The sequence below is a fragment of the Ptiloglossa arizonensis genome, chromosome 9 (genome assembly GCF_051014685.1).
Source record: "Ptiloglossa arizonensis isolate GNS036 chromosome 9, iyPtiAriz1_principal, whole genome shotgun sequence".
Lineage (NCBI taxonomy): Eukaryota > Metazoa > Arthropoda > Insecta > Hymenoptera > Colletidae > Ptiloglossa > Ptiloglossa arizonensis.
This window is the reverse complement of record NC_135056.1, coordinates 3429603-3442302: the sequence shown is the minus strand read 5'-3', so window position 1 is coordinate 3442302 and position 12700 is coordinate 3429603. Positions and strand designations below refer to the sequence as shown.

At 33.5% G+C, this 12700-nt stretch overlaps 1 protein-coding gene across 3 annotated transcripts in view; it reads right to left on the bottom strand.

The window, feature by feature from the left end:
- The window catches only part of LOC143151497 (unconventional myosin-XVIIIa), a 209444-nt gene that overhangs the window by 24475 nt on the left and 172269 nt on the right, over positions 1-12700 (bottom strand). For all 3 annotated transcript variants that reach the window (XM_076320673.1, XM_076320675.1, XM_076320674.1), the window contains 4 exons: positions 12443-12586; positions 11857-11946; positions 8564-8923; positions 8234-8388 (listed from right to left, as the gene is read on the bottom strand). In XM_076320673.1, coding sequence (XP_076176788.1) covers positions 8234-8388; positions 8564-8923; positions 11857-11946; positions 12443-12586 — 749 coding nt within the window. The remainder of the gene's footprint in view (positions 1-8233; positions 8389-8563; positions 8924-11856; positions 11947-12442; positions 12587-12700) is intronic.

The following is a 12700-nucleotide window of genomic DNA, read 5'->3' as shown; positions in this document are numbered from 1 at the left end:
TACAACATGGATTTGCAAGTATTCAAGGAGTACCTGACATTTTTAAGCAAGTGAGAAACTCAATGCTATCTCGAAAAATAAGACACGTAGAACATATGCTCATATAACGTTTTTTACCTAATTTAATGTGTAGAATCATCCCCTGAAGTATGGACATGTATTTATGAATGATTCTGTACAATTTTATTAGTATTATCCGTTTACGAAAAGAAGGCACAGCGAATTTACATCCTCTCTCCGCCAGTAGTCCGTTGTCGCTTGTATGATCGCAAGCAAGAATCGCCATTGGCCGAAGACGGCGACAAAGATCAACAGCGACCGTAGTGAGACCGAGTGAGAGAATACTGCGTCATAGGCGTAGCTTTCTAATAAATGTTAGCTATTAAGAAACACAATAATTTCGTTCCTGTTTAAATACTATCACTGATTCGATAAGTATCTCGTAATCAAGAAATGAGTTTAATTTTATGTTTGTAATAATCAGAAAGTATAAGCAACTATTTATTTTTTTATTACAAACAACTTATTGAATCAGCGGCAGTACCTAAACCGTAAGTAAATTATTCTGTTTATGAATATTTGACACTTTATTGGGAGTCTACGCCGATGCACCTTGCTACGAATTCGTTCTCACTTGCACTTGTGATTACCGACATTGTTGTCTTCGTCACCGTCTTTAGCCAACAGGAATTCTTATTTACGATCGCGGGAGCAGCAACTGACTACGAGTGGAACGAGGATGTAAACACGTTGTGCCTTCTTCTCGTGGACGGATAATAGATACACAACAATTCAGAATAAGTTATCGGCAATATATAATAGAATCAACCAATAAAATAATTATACACACAGCATAGAAATTTGTTATTTTTTTGTTTTTCTGCATAATTAAGTATAGAATGTACATATTTTTTAATTTTATAAAGTTTTTAGTTCCCGGTGCCCTCCCGAGAACGTGCAATAATGGCCACTGTGGTAGGTTTGAGTGGATAGGTCACGCATCCGGCGTTTCCGTCTTTTGAAGATTTTTCCCGTGAAAAAAAAAAGAAGGGGGTACACCTATTCTCACGCACAAATTCAATTCTAGTTCGGCGTTTCTCGCGGCAGTTACAGACATATGCGAACTGACTGATAAAGAAGGTAGCGAGATAGAGAGAAATAATGAGAAACACGCGGCAGGCAGAGCCTCATTGGCGTAGATGCAACATATTACTATTATACAATGATTATATCTAATACAGGACAGCAATGTTTGCTAGGTTTTTACAATATGCTAGGAAAGCATTTGTATTCTACCAGTAGAAGTAAGTAAAATTATTTTGAAGATAATTTATTAAAAATTTAATTTAGAAATAAATAAAACTGAATTTTTATTCGTTTCAAAAGAAGTTATATACAGTGTGTGACATATAACTGTCATCACAATTTTTCAAGCACTTCTAATAGTCTGATGAAAAAATGTTTCAGACAAAAGTTAATCAGTTTCTGATCAGCTACAAAGTGAAGTATAAAAACATTTTTCTTGGTAAATATAATAATAGCTTTCATATGTTGATGTACGGACAAAATGTATCAATTGCTTTCTTAAAAAGATATATTTCTTTTCTCTAAGAAAAAACTTAATTTTCTGATTTTTATTATTCTGTTCGCCTCCTATTTCTTATAAAAGCAATGTTAAATTTTAATACTATTGGAAGATTGTTCTCTTGGGGAAACATGGCTTAATACTTTTTTGTGGAAAACGACTGGAGTTAAGTCGGATTGTGTCATACGAAATATTTGATTCCATTAAGGAATATTAATCATATTTCAAAATTAACTTTATTACTCCATCTATAGAAAAATTGTTAATATTATATAATATTTTTTTTATATTAAATAACTCTCGTGAGATAAAACAGTTGTTTTATTATTAGTACTTTATAATCTTCGAGCTTTACATTCATATACATATTGAGATAGGGACACAATTGAAATTTATTCCTACTACTATGACAGAGTGCATGGCTAAGGTTCAAAACGTGCAGCTCAAATGAGAATGGGCGTTTTGACTCCTATTTGCCCCTGTGCTGACCCTTGAGACTTCAAGTCAGCGATAGAAGGCGATAGAAGCAGAAGCTCTGCTCGAGCATGCTGGGATGTGTCCGTACTGGGACATGCTTAAACTTAGATATAATATAATTCTTAAAGAAATATTTCACAAGTATTTTTTTTATCTACTATTATCCATATCTAGAAGGTGAAATCAATCCTCAAAGTTGGGGGAGAAAACACACTTCCCTCGATATTTCGAAAATGATGAGACCTAAAAAATAATTGCTTAAATAAAAATTGGGTACTTTTGAAAATTGAATTTAAGCTTCCAAACAGTTTTGCGAAATATCAACTTGTTTAAAAAATACGTTAAAAAATTTTCTCTTTTTATACCTTTTTTCTATAATTTATTGTTTCGCATCTTAATAAATTTGTCAATATAAATTATAAATTAACATGGAAAATGCGTATATCTGAAATTTTTTATTTGATCCTTTCAATAAAAGTTAACGTTGGTACAATAAAATCAGCTTCGATGCGGAACGTGAATTTTTGAAACGCATGAGATTATAAAAATCACGTGATTATAGAAATCTTCTCTAAAGTTTCAATCAGAAGCAATACCGCGGGCCGTTTCTACCTGTGGCGACAAGTTTTGACAGTCAAGAAGTAATTAATAATACGTGTCCATGATATAAATAGCTACTGTATCATATATTTTTACAACTGTTCGCGTACGCTCCAAAAATTTACGTTCCGCATTGAACTTAATTTTGTTGTACCTACGCTAATTTTTAACGAAAAGATTAAACCAAAATTTTCAAATATACGCATTTTCCATATTGATCTATAGTTTATATTGGCAAATTTATTAAGATATGAAACAATAAATTGTATAAAAAAAAGTGTAAAAAGTTGAAACTTTTTTAAAATACTGTTTAAACAAATTGATACTTTGCAAAACTGTTTGGAAGCTTAAATTCATTTCTCAATTTTTGTTTAAGCAACTACTTTTTAGGTTTCATCATTTTCGAAATATGGAGGGATGTATGTTTTCTTCCCCAATTTTGAGGGCTAATTTCACCTCCTAGATATGGATAATAGCAGATAAAAAAAAATACGTGTCAATAATTTTTCTGCGAATTATATTATATGTAAGTTGCATTAAAATCAGTAATTTACTTTTAAGTGATGTCCCTTGTGAGACTTATCCTATTACAGTCTCAGGTAAAACGACTGCAAAAACTATTATAATCGTATGGGTTCTTCATTCGAAGAGGTATTAGAAAATTGCCTACAGATAAGGGATCAATCACTTGAATTAAACATCTAAATTATTTCGGTTATTACGAAAGGTGGGAAAACAAGACGAAGTGGTATTTTTGATTGTGACAAAGAATCGTTTTATCAAGATGATTTTAATAATTTTTTTCAAAGTCATCGACATTTTTCGCACATTAACGTTTACTTTTTATATCGTGACGTTATTTGTATCAAGATAAGTTCAATGAGTTATGACATCGTGACGTTGAAATGACCTTGATAATTAAAAAATAAGTTAAAATTTAACGAATACGGAGATGGTGTGAAACTTACCTTATTTTATTGCACGTGCTGAAAGTACCAACCGCTTACATCGATACATTTTTGTACACGATAAGAGAATGTTTGAACTGCATTTCCTATGACATAGAAATGTATTCATATTTCGCGATTCAGAGTATGACATGCATTTCGGATTCTTTCTTTCATATTATCTATCGTGGTGGGGATTTCGTTATGCACAATGAATTTTAAAGCTCACCATAAGAAGTACTCTAGCTGGCCAGATAACATTCATACCATGTTCTATCCATCTGTTTGAAAACATGTTATTTAGTACATCTCGTACTATTCTGGCATAATGAACTGGACATCTGTCACGTTAACACCACATTAAAATTCTATCTTGACATGGATCATCTTCGAATAATTCTAATAATTTATCCGTTAGGAATTTTCTGTATTCTTGACCATTGAAAATGTCATCAATGAAAAACGAATTGAATACTTTATTTTTTAAAAAACCACGCCATACATTAACATTTCAACGATGCTGGTCGTCAACAGTTCTAAGCCAGTGTAGGTTCATAGTGTCCCAGAAATGTATTTTGTCTTGGTTTAATCCTTCATTATTGCTAAATGTTAATTCGTCAGTAAGTATTACACTATTGAAGATATTGGGATTATTTGGTAACTGTTGCAAAGCCTATTTACAGAAATGAATACGGTTTTGGAAATTATCAGCTCGAAGTCTTTGATAGTGAAAAGTAATGTGGATGCAATTTATTTCTTTTTAATATCTACTGAACAAATTATTGTCCTGTTTCACAATGTCTAGCAATATCACGCTAATTTATGGATTATTTCTGACAGATTCCAAGATCGTAGTTTCAATTTCATCGGTTGTAGCAATTTTATATCGGCTCTTTTTGCATGAAGAAACACTTCCTACGTCAAGAAATAAATTTACAATTCTTTTAAATCGAACACGCGAAGAATGGTGTTCCGATAGATAGCATTGTCTAGTTTTGTCTAGCTTTGCTACAAACCAATATCATTAATTTTTTCCTTTTTGCTGTATCGATACATTTCTGACTAAATTTTTAAGCAACCTATTCGAATTTCTAACGCCGTTAGAATGTTTAGAGCGAACTACAATATTATATTGATTGGCTCGAATTGAACTAGAACTCTTTGCAGAATTTAATAAACAAATCGTTTATCTGATTTCGACTTTATAATAGACACGCAGTACCAGAGATACGCATACTTCGTATACTATCGAAATACTACAAAAAGTGGAGTTCAAGCATTCTCTTATCGTGTACAAAAATGCATAGATGTAGCCAGTCAGCACTTTGAGCACTTGCGATAAAATAAGGTAAACCATTAAACTCGTTTTGGTGCAAATAACAACATCGCGCTATAAAAAAATAAATGTCAATGTGCAAAAAAAAAAATATCGATAACTGAAAAAATCATTCAAATGACCTTGATAGGACGATTCTTTATTACAATCAGATGCACGCTTCGAAACCACTTAAGTACCATTTCGTCATTTTTCCTACCTTTCATAATAATAGAAATAACATTTTCTTGTTACTCGAACGAGTTCACGTTTTATTGAAATTATCTTTTATGTATTATAATCATCCTTGGAGTGAAGGGGGAAGGGGAATTTCTCGATAATTTAGAAAATTCCGAGGTCAAAAAAGAAGGACCATTTTGATGTACATATTATTCGTTTACATCAAAATCATAGAAATATGATTAAGTTTGGTATCATTCTTATTATAAAAACCTTATGTATCCGATTAAAGTAATTTTATAACTACAAAGTAAAAAAATATAATAATTTTATTTCTTTAGAATAACTTATTAATAGTCCGTTTCGTGTGAGCAGTTTCAGAAAGTAGAATGGGAATACTTTGTGACAACCTCTAGTTCTATTAAACAATATAGATATAATGTCTATCCTCGTGATAGACATTATCTTCCGATTTTCTCCACAAGAAGAAATCGAGTGAAATACTAGTAAGATCAAATGAACGTGCTGATCATGGTATTGATCTGTTGTGTCCCATCTAACGATTTGGACATTTCATGTTCGAAATTCTGTTGCAGCACGTGAAAAATGTCCGAGATAACCATCGTGCTGAAACTATATCATTTTGCGAATATTCATAGAAATGTGTCTTAAATGTTCATATGTTCGGAAAGATATTTTGTAATAGAGTTACGTGTCTCGTTACGTGTAATATACCGTGGATAAAGTGCAGTTCAATTATTTCATTATTAAGAATTGCACACCAAACATTGACACTCCAGGGTTTTCGTTTATCAAATTATCGTAATCATCGAGGATTATGTCACTCCAATAATGCATATTTTTAAAATTTATTCGACTACAATTTGTAAATGTATAATAACTTTAATGATAAGTAATACTTTACTGGAAAATGTTCTATCGTTTACGAATTATTCCAAATTCGATAGACTGAAATTCTCACGATTTTGAAAATTTCTTCCATGAAGCTCTTGGTGAAGTGACATATCATACAAGTGAAATTATTGAAAATGCAATATTTTTGTAACATTGGTTTGGCGAGTGGCACTTTCTCAAGCGATTTGTCTAGTATTCACACGAGTGTTTGTAGTTATTGTAGCAAGAACATTAATTGCATTTTCTTCATTTATCGTACTTTTCATTTTCACAAGTTTCTTAGACACAACACTATCAGTTTCACGAAGTGTTTTCATTAAATTTGAATAAATAATAAAAGATGGAACCTACGATCAGGAAATTGATCCCTGTATAATTGAACTGCTTGTTTATGACACTAATATTTACGATAAATGAAAATTAAATTGAACCGTTCTTCCTTGGAGTAACGTATGGATAAACGTCGATGTATTAGCGATAAACTAATACATTGTCTCAATAATTCGATAGCAATAACAGATGTATCTACTCATGGGCTATTGATAATCAAGTTGTTGATGATATTATTTATACTAGGTCACATATCGGTTAATAAAATCTAAATTTTTTTAGTCCAAGGTCACTTCAAGGTCATAGTACATTAAGTCGATAAATTCGCATTAACATCGGTTATAGCATATTAAAAGAAAATACACGATTCCATTAAAAAAAAACACTACCAACGACCTTGAAATGGTTTAAAAACAATGACATTGAAGAGAGAGTAATAAGGGACAGAACATAACAGGATGTAACATTTTACGTTTTGGCTCAGGGTATGAGTTTTTGTCTGATGCCCATTCAAAGATTACAATAAAACAAAATAAGATTACCAATTGTCGTTGGCACTCGAGAAAAAATCCCGTTTACTTTCATAATTTTTTTTGCGCGAAAAACTAATGTTAACAATGATAATTCCTTCTTCAATTTACGTGTATGAATTAAGTACATTGAACAGCACAAGACTTATTCCGACGTTTATAGAAAATCAGTGCCACCAGTTGAACATAGACATCACGTGGTGCGTAAATTAGATTCCCGGGAGACTATACGTCATTGATTGCCGTATGATGCGAATCGCAGCGGTGAACGCGTCCGGTGCCAAGCGGCTAAGTTAGCCAAATTTTATTTCGAACAACGAATAAAACTGAACGATTTCTTTGCAAACAACAAATTTGTTCCAAATACTGTTTCAAATAATGAAATTGCTGAAACAAATTTGCTACAGGTTAACAAGGTTAGTTATTTATTTATAAAAAATGTATACACAAGCTGAACTGGATTAATTTGCGGCACTGGTTTTCGTGCGATCTACTGTGCATGATCCATAGAAATAAGTTTATACATCTAAAAAGAATTTATTAATATTATTAATGTTAACATTTGTCGTTATACTTCGATGACCTTATTTCATTTTATTATAAATAACAACTTCGAACGGGTCTTAGAATAACCTGCTTTTTCCCTCATAATCTAATAATAAATTAAACATTTACAAAGAGGACTCACATTCCGAGTCGAAACGTGAAATGTTATATCCGAGTTATTACTACTGTTCTGCATCTATGTTGCCATTAATCGTCTTAAATTTTAATCGAATACTCATCATGCACTTGATTTCTTTCTTTCTATGAGTAATAATATTCTAGTTTCGGGGCAATCTATTTTTGAAATAATCTATCGCAGTTTATGCGACCACCGAACGAACACCCGACTAAACGTTTGTGTCGTCGAACGTGCAATGTTAGCAGCTTGGCAAATTGCCAGAAACACTTGTTGCCTGTGGATGAAATGAGAATAGAGCTCCACTCAATACTGTGGAAATTCGGTAACGATTTTAACAAATAGCAACAATGGTCCCTTGTGTAAAGAATTTTTAATTTTTGATATCGCGTTAAATAAATAAGCAAATTAATACGTCACGAAAAATGAAATTAGAGAATTTCGTAAATGACTCTATAATTATTTCATTATCATCAACAAGCATTATCAAACGATAATATATATTATAGAGAAGTTCAACTTATTTTTGAATATCACAGTGAAAAAAGAGGTTTAGTTAAAACATGAAATTTGTCCAATACAACAGATACAGATATGTTAAAGTAAATGAAAAAAGTAGTGACTGAAATTCGAAATATAAGAAATGTTATCGAAATTTTACAGGCCACGTACTTGCGTTGCTTTTTCTCTAAAAGATTATTTCTGGCTGTTTGTTCTTCTAGCAGAAGTCTCAGATCATGCATTTCACCGTTCAGTTTTTGTACACGTCGTTTCCATTGTCCAACAACTTGTCGTTGTTCTTCAACCTCTTCGTAGGCATCAGCTAACTGAAACATAAAATATGTCGAATTGAACATTCTCGTGCTTCGGTACGACTAATCTCGATACAACTCAAAATTTCCTTTTTCAATTTTATGAAATATTAATCGAAGTTGCAAAATGTTCTTTGCATATAAATTAATTAAATTGAAAGAAGCCTTTTGTTATTTTTCATAGGCCTACCTTCTTCTCTAGTTGTTTCTTAAGTCCTACTAGTTGTTCGAAATCATCTTCGTGCTGTTGTGCCATTTTTCGTTTGGTGAACTCAAGTTCTCTCACAGCATGTTCGTATCTTTGTTTATAAACGCCACCATCCTCACCATCTTCAACATCGGATGCAACTCCATTTAAATCGGCTGCTCTCGCATACAAAAGTTCCATTTCCAGACGTTCAGTTGCTTGTTGAAGATTCTTATTGGCTTCAGTCACATCCTGAAGCTCTCTCTCAAGACGCAAACGTTCAGATGTTTCTGCATTGATTCTCTCTGCTGCCAAAGTTGAAGTCGAATGTTCTTCTGCAAAGTCGGCGGATATTTCGCTTAGCTGGAATACAAAATAAACTAAAAATTATTTCAAAGATCCAAACTACATGTGCTACAATTAATTAGCATAAGTAACCGGATTCGATAGTCAATAGTAAATACAATTACGCGTTTTACTCGATTCTTCTCGATATTGAACTTCTTCGACACTTCGATATTGTTTTGAGTTTATTAATCACATTTTAGTAGTTCGTATATCTGTTAACCAGCGTTGAAGTGATCGTACTAAAATGTCTATACGGTACCTGAAGATACGTTGAAATAACGGTTTCATTTTTATATATGGATTGCATTTGTAGCACGTAGCAATGCGTACTTCCATAAAAAGGAAAACAATATATTACGATTGCTTCAATGTATTTTGCAATGTACTTTACACGTTAAAAACAAACTGTTACGATTATTCGATTTCTATTGACACTTTCAATTATGTACTTAAAGTGCAAATTGTTAACATAGTATTAACGTATGAAAAAAAAAAAAAAATGCACACAAGTACTATCGAATAAATTGTCCGTTGTGATACAAATACCGTGTTTACAAAGTATAGCGAACGAGTGAAGTAAATTTTCTAAATTTAGATAAAATAAAATACAAACGAACGGTTCATACATTTCTTATATTTATATACCTCCTGGCCAATACTATCGGAAATAGTTCTGTCTTCTGAAGCGCGTGACAAAGATCGTCTGGAACAGGAACTTTTTCCAACACTGTTCGATCTACTGTAATATTGAAAACCACGTATCATGATATTTGTAACGCTTTGGCTTCTACCCATAACATTTTTCGGTCTATCCTTCAGACGATCCAACGATTGTAGACTCAGATCGTTATCCAGGACATCCTTGTGTCCTAGACTTTTCCATTCGTCCATTATGTGATCTGTTCTCTTTAGGAACTGTGAAATCTTTGAAGATAAGTACGAAGAGGCAGTCGATGGTTCTAAATGGGAAGCGGTAGGCCTGAAGGATTGCCTAACTCTTTGTTTCTCGCAACCCAAAACGAAATTCAGACTAGCATCAAAAACGACCGGTGCTTGTTCGTTGGTGAATCCTTCGTCCATTGTGTCCGAACGGGGAACAATCTCCATAGGATACATTCTTCTCGGAGGAGTAGAGAAATTTGTGAAAGAATCCTGTCTTGAATGGGGTCTTGATACAAGAGATAAGGACTTAGAGCGGTAAGATAAATTAGACGATAGGCTACAGGGCGATGGACTTCTTGTTGAGCTCGAGCCTACCAGGTACATTCTACTGGTTGGTCTCTTTACGATATACGGTGGTAACGGTGGTCTTTTTATCAAATTATTCGCTTCCATAGATTTCGTTAAGTAGCCAAGACTGGTTTCACTTAGGTCACTGCCTCTATCATCTACTACATTGTGCGACATTGACTCTTCGAAGCTCTGTAAAGTGTCGTTCGACCCGGGAGGCAGTGTGTTTGTATACGTTACTGGCACAGATGGCATTTTGGTTACGCTTTTTGTCTTCTCGATCGTTTAATTTTAATATCCTGAAGCAACTTAATTCCGATCATGTTTTCCCAACAATAAAGTGCAAAAGAAAGGTGGCATCATGTTTTTCCAACGTTCAGTGCACAATTGAAGAAAATGAAAAAAATGAGATTATTATGTTTTTTAATTATTAACAAGAACAATATGACAGTATAACAAATTTTACGTTAAACCTATACGTTTGAAACATTTCGACAAATATGTACGAACAAGATTTTCCATCGAACAAGATTACATACATTTTTCATCACTTGTGAATACATTTCGAAACTCGATCGTATTTCTCTTTACAATTTCTGTCCCATAACGGATACAGTATTCGTTCTTCGCGGCATATTTAAATTTATAATATTAATTCATAATACCTTCGTTTCAACAAGTGTTGATGCAATGTAATAAAAAAATGAACGTCTAACGAGCCGATTTAGAGAATCATTTACGATAATGTTGCAATCAAAGTTAAAATGAACAAATTCGAATGTTTTCGTTTCGAATTAATTAAATCCGATTCTACATAATTAATATCGATCACTTTATGCACGGAATGAGCCGTTTCTTTTAGCACAATGTATACGATCGACGGGATCATGCAAAACAGTGTTCTGTGCCCGATTTGTATATCGTCGTCATTTTAAATGCGTTTTCGGGTTGTACGGATGATCATCGGATGACTCGTCACAAGCATTTAATTGCGTAACATCGAACGGCAACGCCCGTATCGAGAGGGAGTCGCGGAGCAACTGCCTCTCCGTAGGTCAACCGATTGGCGAGCAGGTTGCGTCTGTTGGAGGAGACGACGATCACCTCCGAGTTATTCTAAGTGAAATGGAGAGCGAAGAAGATAGAAGAACGGACCACGAGGAGTGCAAGGGAGAAAGGTGTCTAGCTACAATTTTGGACACGTGCCAAATCTCCTGCAAAGTCCGGGAGAAAAATCTCGCCGCGTAGAAGACAAGAGAAAGAGAGAAAGAAAAGAACGGGAAATGAAACTGAGCGAAATGCAGAAAATTGATAGACGATTTCTTTTCAAAAACGGACCTACACGTCTAGGTCACTGCATCAAAGGGAAAGCGAAACGATAAAGACAACCATTCGATCTGCGATCAAACTCTGCGTACAAAATAATTTACCGTTCAATTTCAAGTTCGTACAAGAAATTTTCGTACAATGAGAAACAGTATTGTCGATCACTGGAAACTTCTACCTACCTATACGACACAGTTCTACCTAACTATAACATAGTTCTACCTAATTATAACATGAAAGTTTTTGTCGATTCGTTGATTAAATTCACAACTTGGCAAAGATCTCCTCGCGTCACACTTCGATAACTATTGTCAATCCAATTATGCCACGAAATGCACGTTGCGAGTAGTTAGACGATGAACAGTGGACGATGGAACAATTTTTTATTGTACCTTGGCTTCCAATATGTGATTGTCATGTTTCAAATGATTGCGCTCCTGCTCCAACCTTTCGACCTTGGCTCTGAGAATCTCGAGTTCCTCCTGTTTGTGAAAACATAACATTAATTTATACCAATTTAGAGAAGTATTTGCAACCACATTTTATTATATTATACGTAACGATTCTAGAGATGGGTACAAGCTGAAGCAAAGCACTTTTGTAAATAAAGGTGCGAAAAATTGGTAGAGGAAAAAGTTAAATACCATGAAAGGGATCCTTTTACGACATTATTTTAACAGGTGTTCAAATTTTCTATTCTTACTGTTTAAACATTTTCATACTTGTTCGATTACGATTTAATTTTTCATTAAAATGGTACGAATACACTATGACCATTAAAAAGCAACATTGTACTAAAAAAAAAAAAGAATTACATTATGAAAAGAAGATAATTTGCTTAGAAAAAAGTTATAGCTTGTCCCACTTTCTAGAATCGCCTCTGTAAGATTGATATTGCACAAGTTTGTACAATACAATATATTATCTTCCCCCTACTTATCGTATTGTTTGCCCGTCCTTTTTAAATTTTTTTCTCACCGTCTTTGCTTTCAACTGATCCTCAGCTCGATGAACGTTCAGTAAAGGTGCAACTTTTACATATAATCTCCACCATGGCCATTCTCTTACGGACATCCACTTCCTGACATTCCTTTGTATACATCTAACCGCAAGATCTTGTAACTAAAACAGTGACAATTCAATTCAAACGACATACCAATTTCCATTATGAGATAAATAAATGTGAATCTTCAATAAAAATCTTTATGCAAAAAAAAAGTATACATATGTACATTA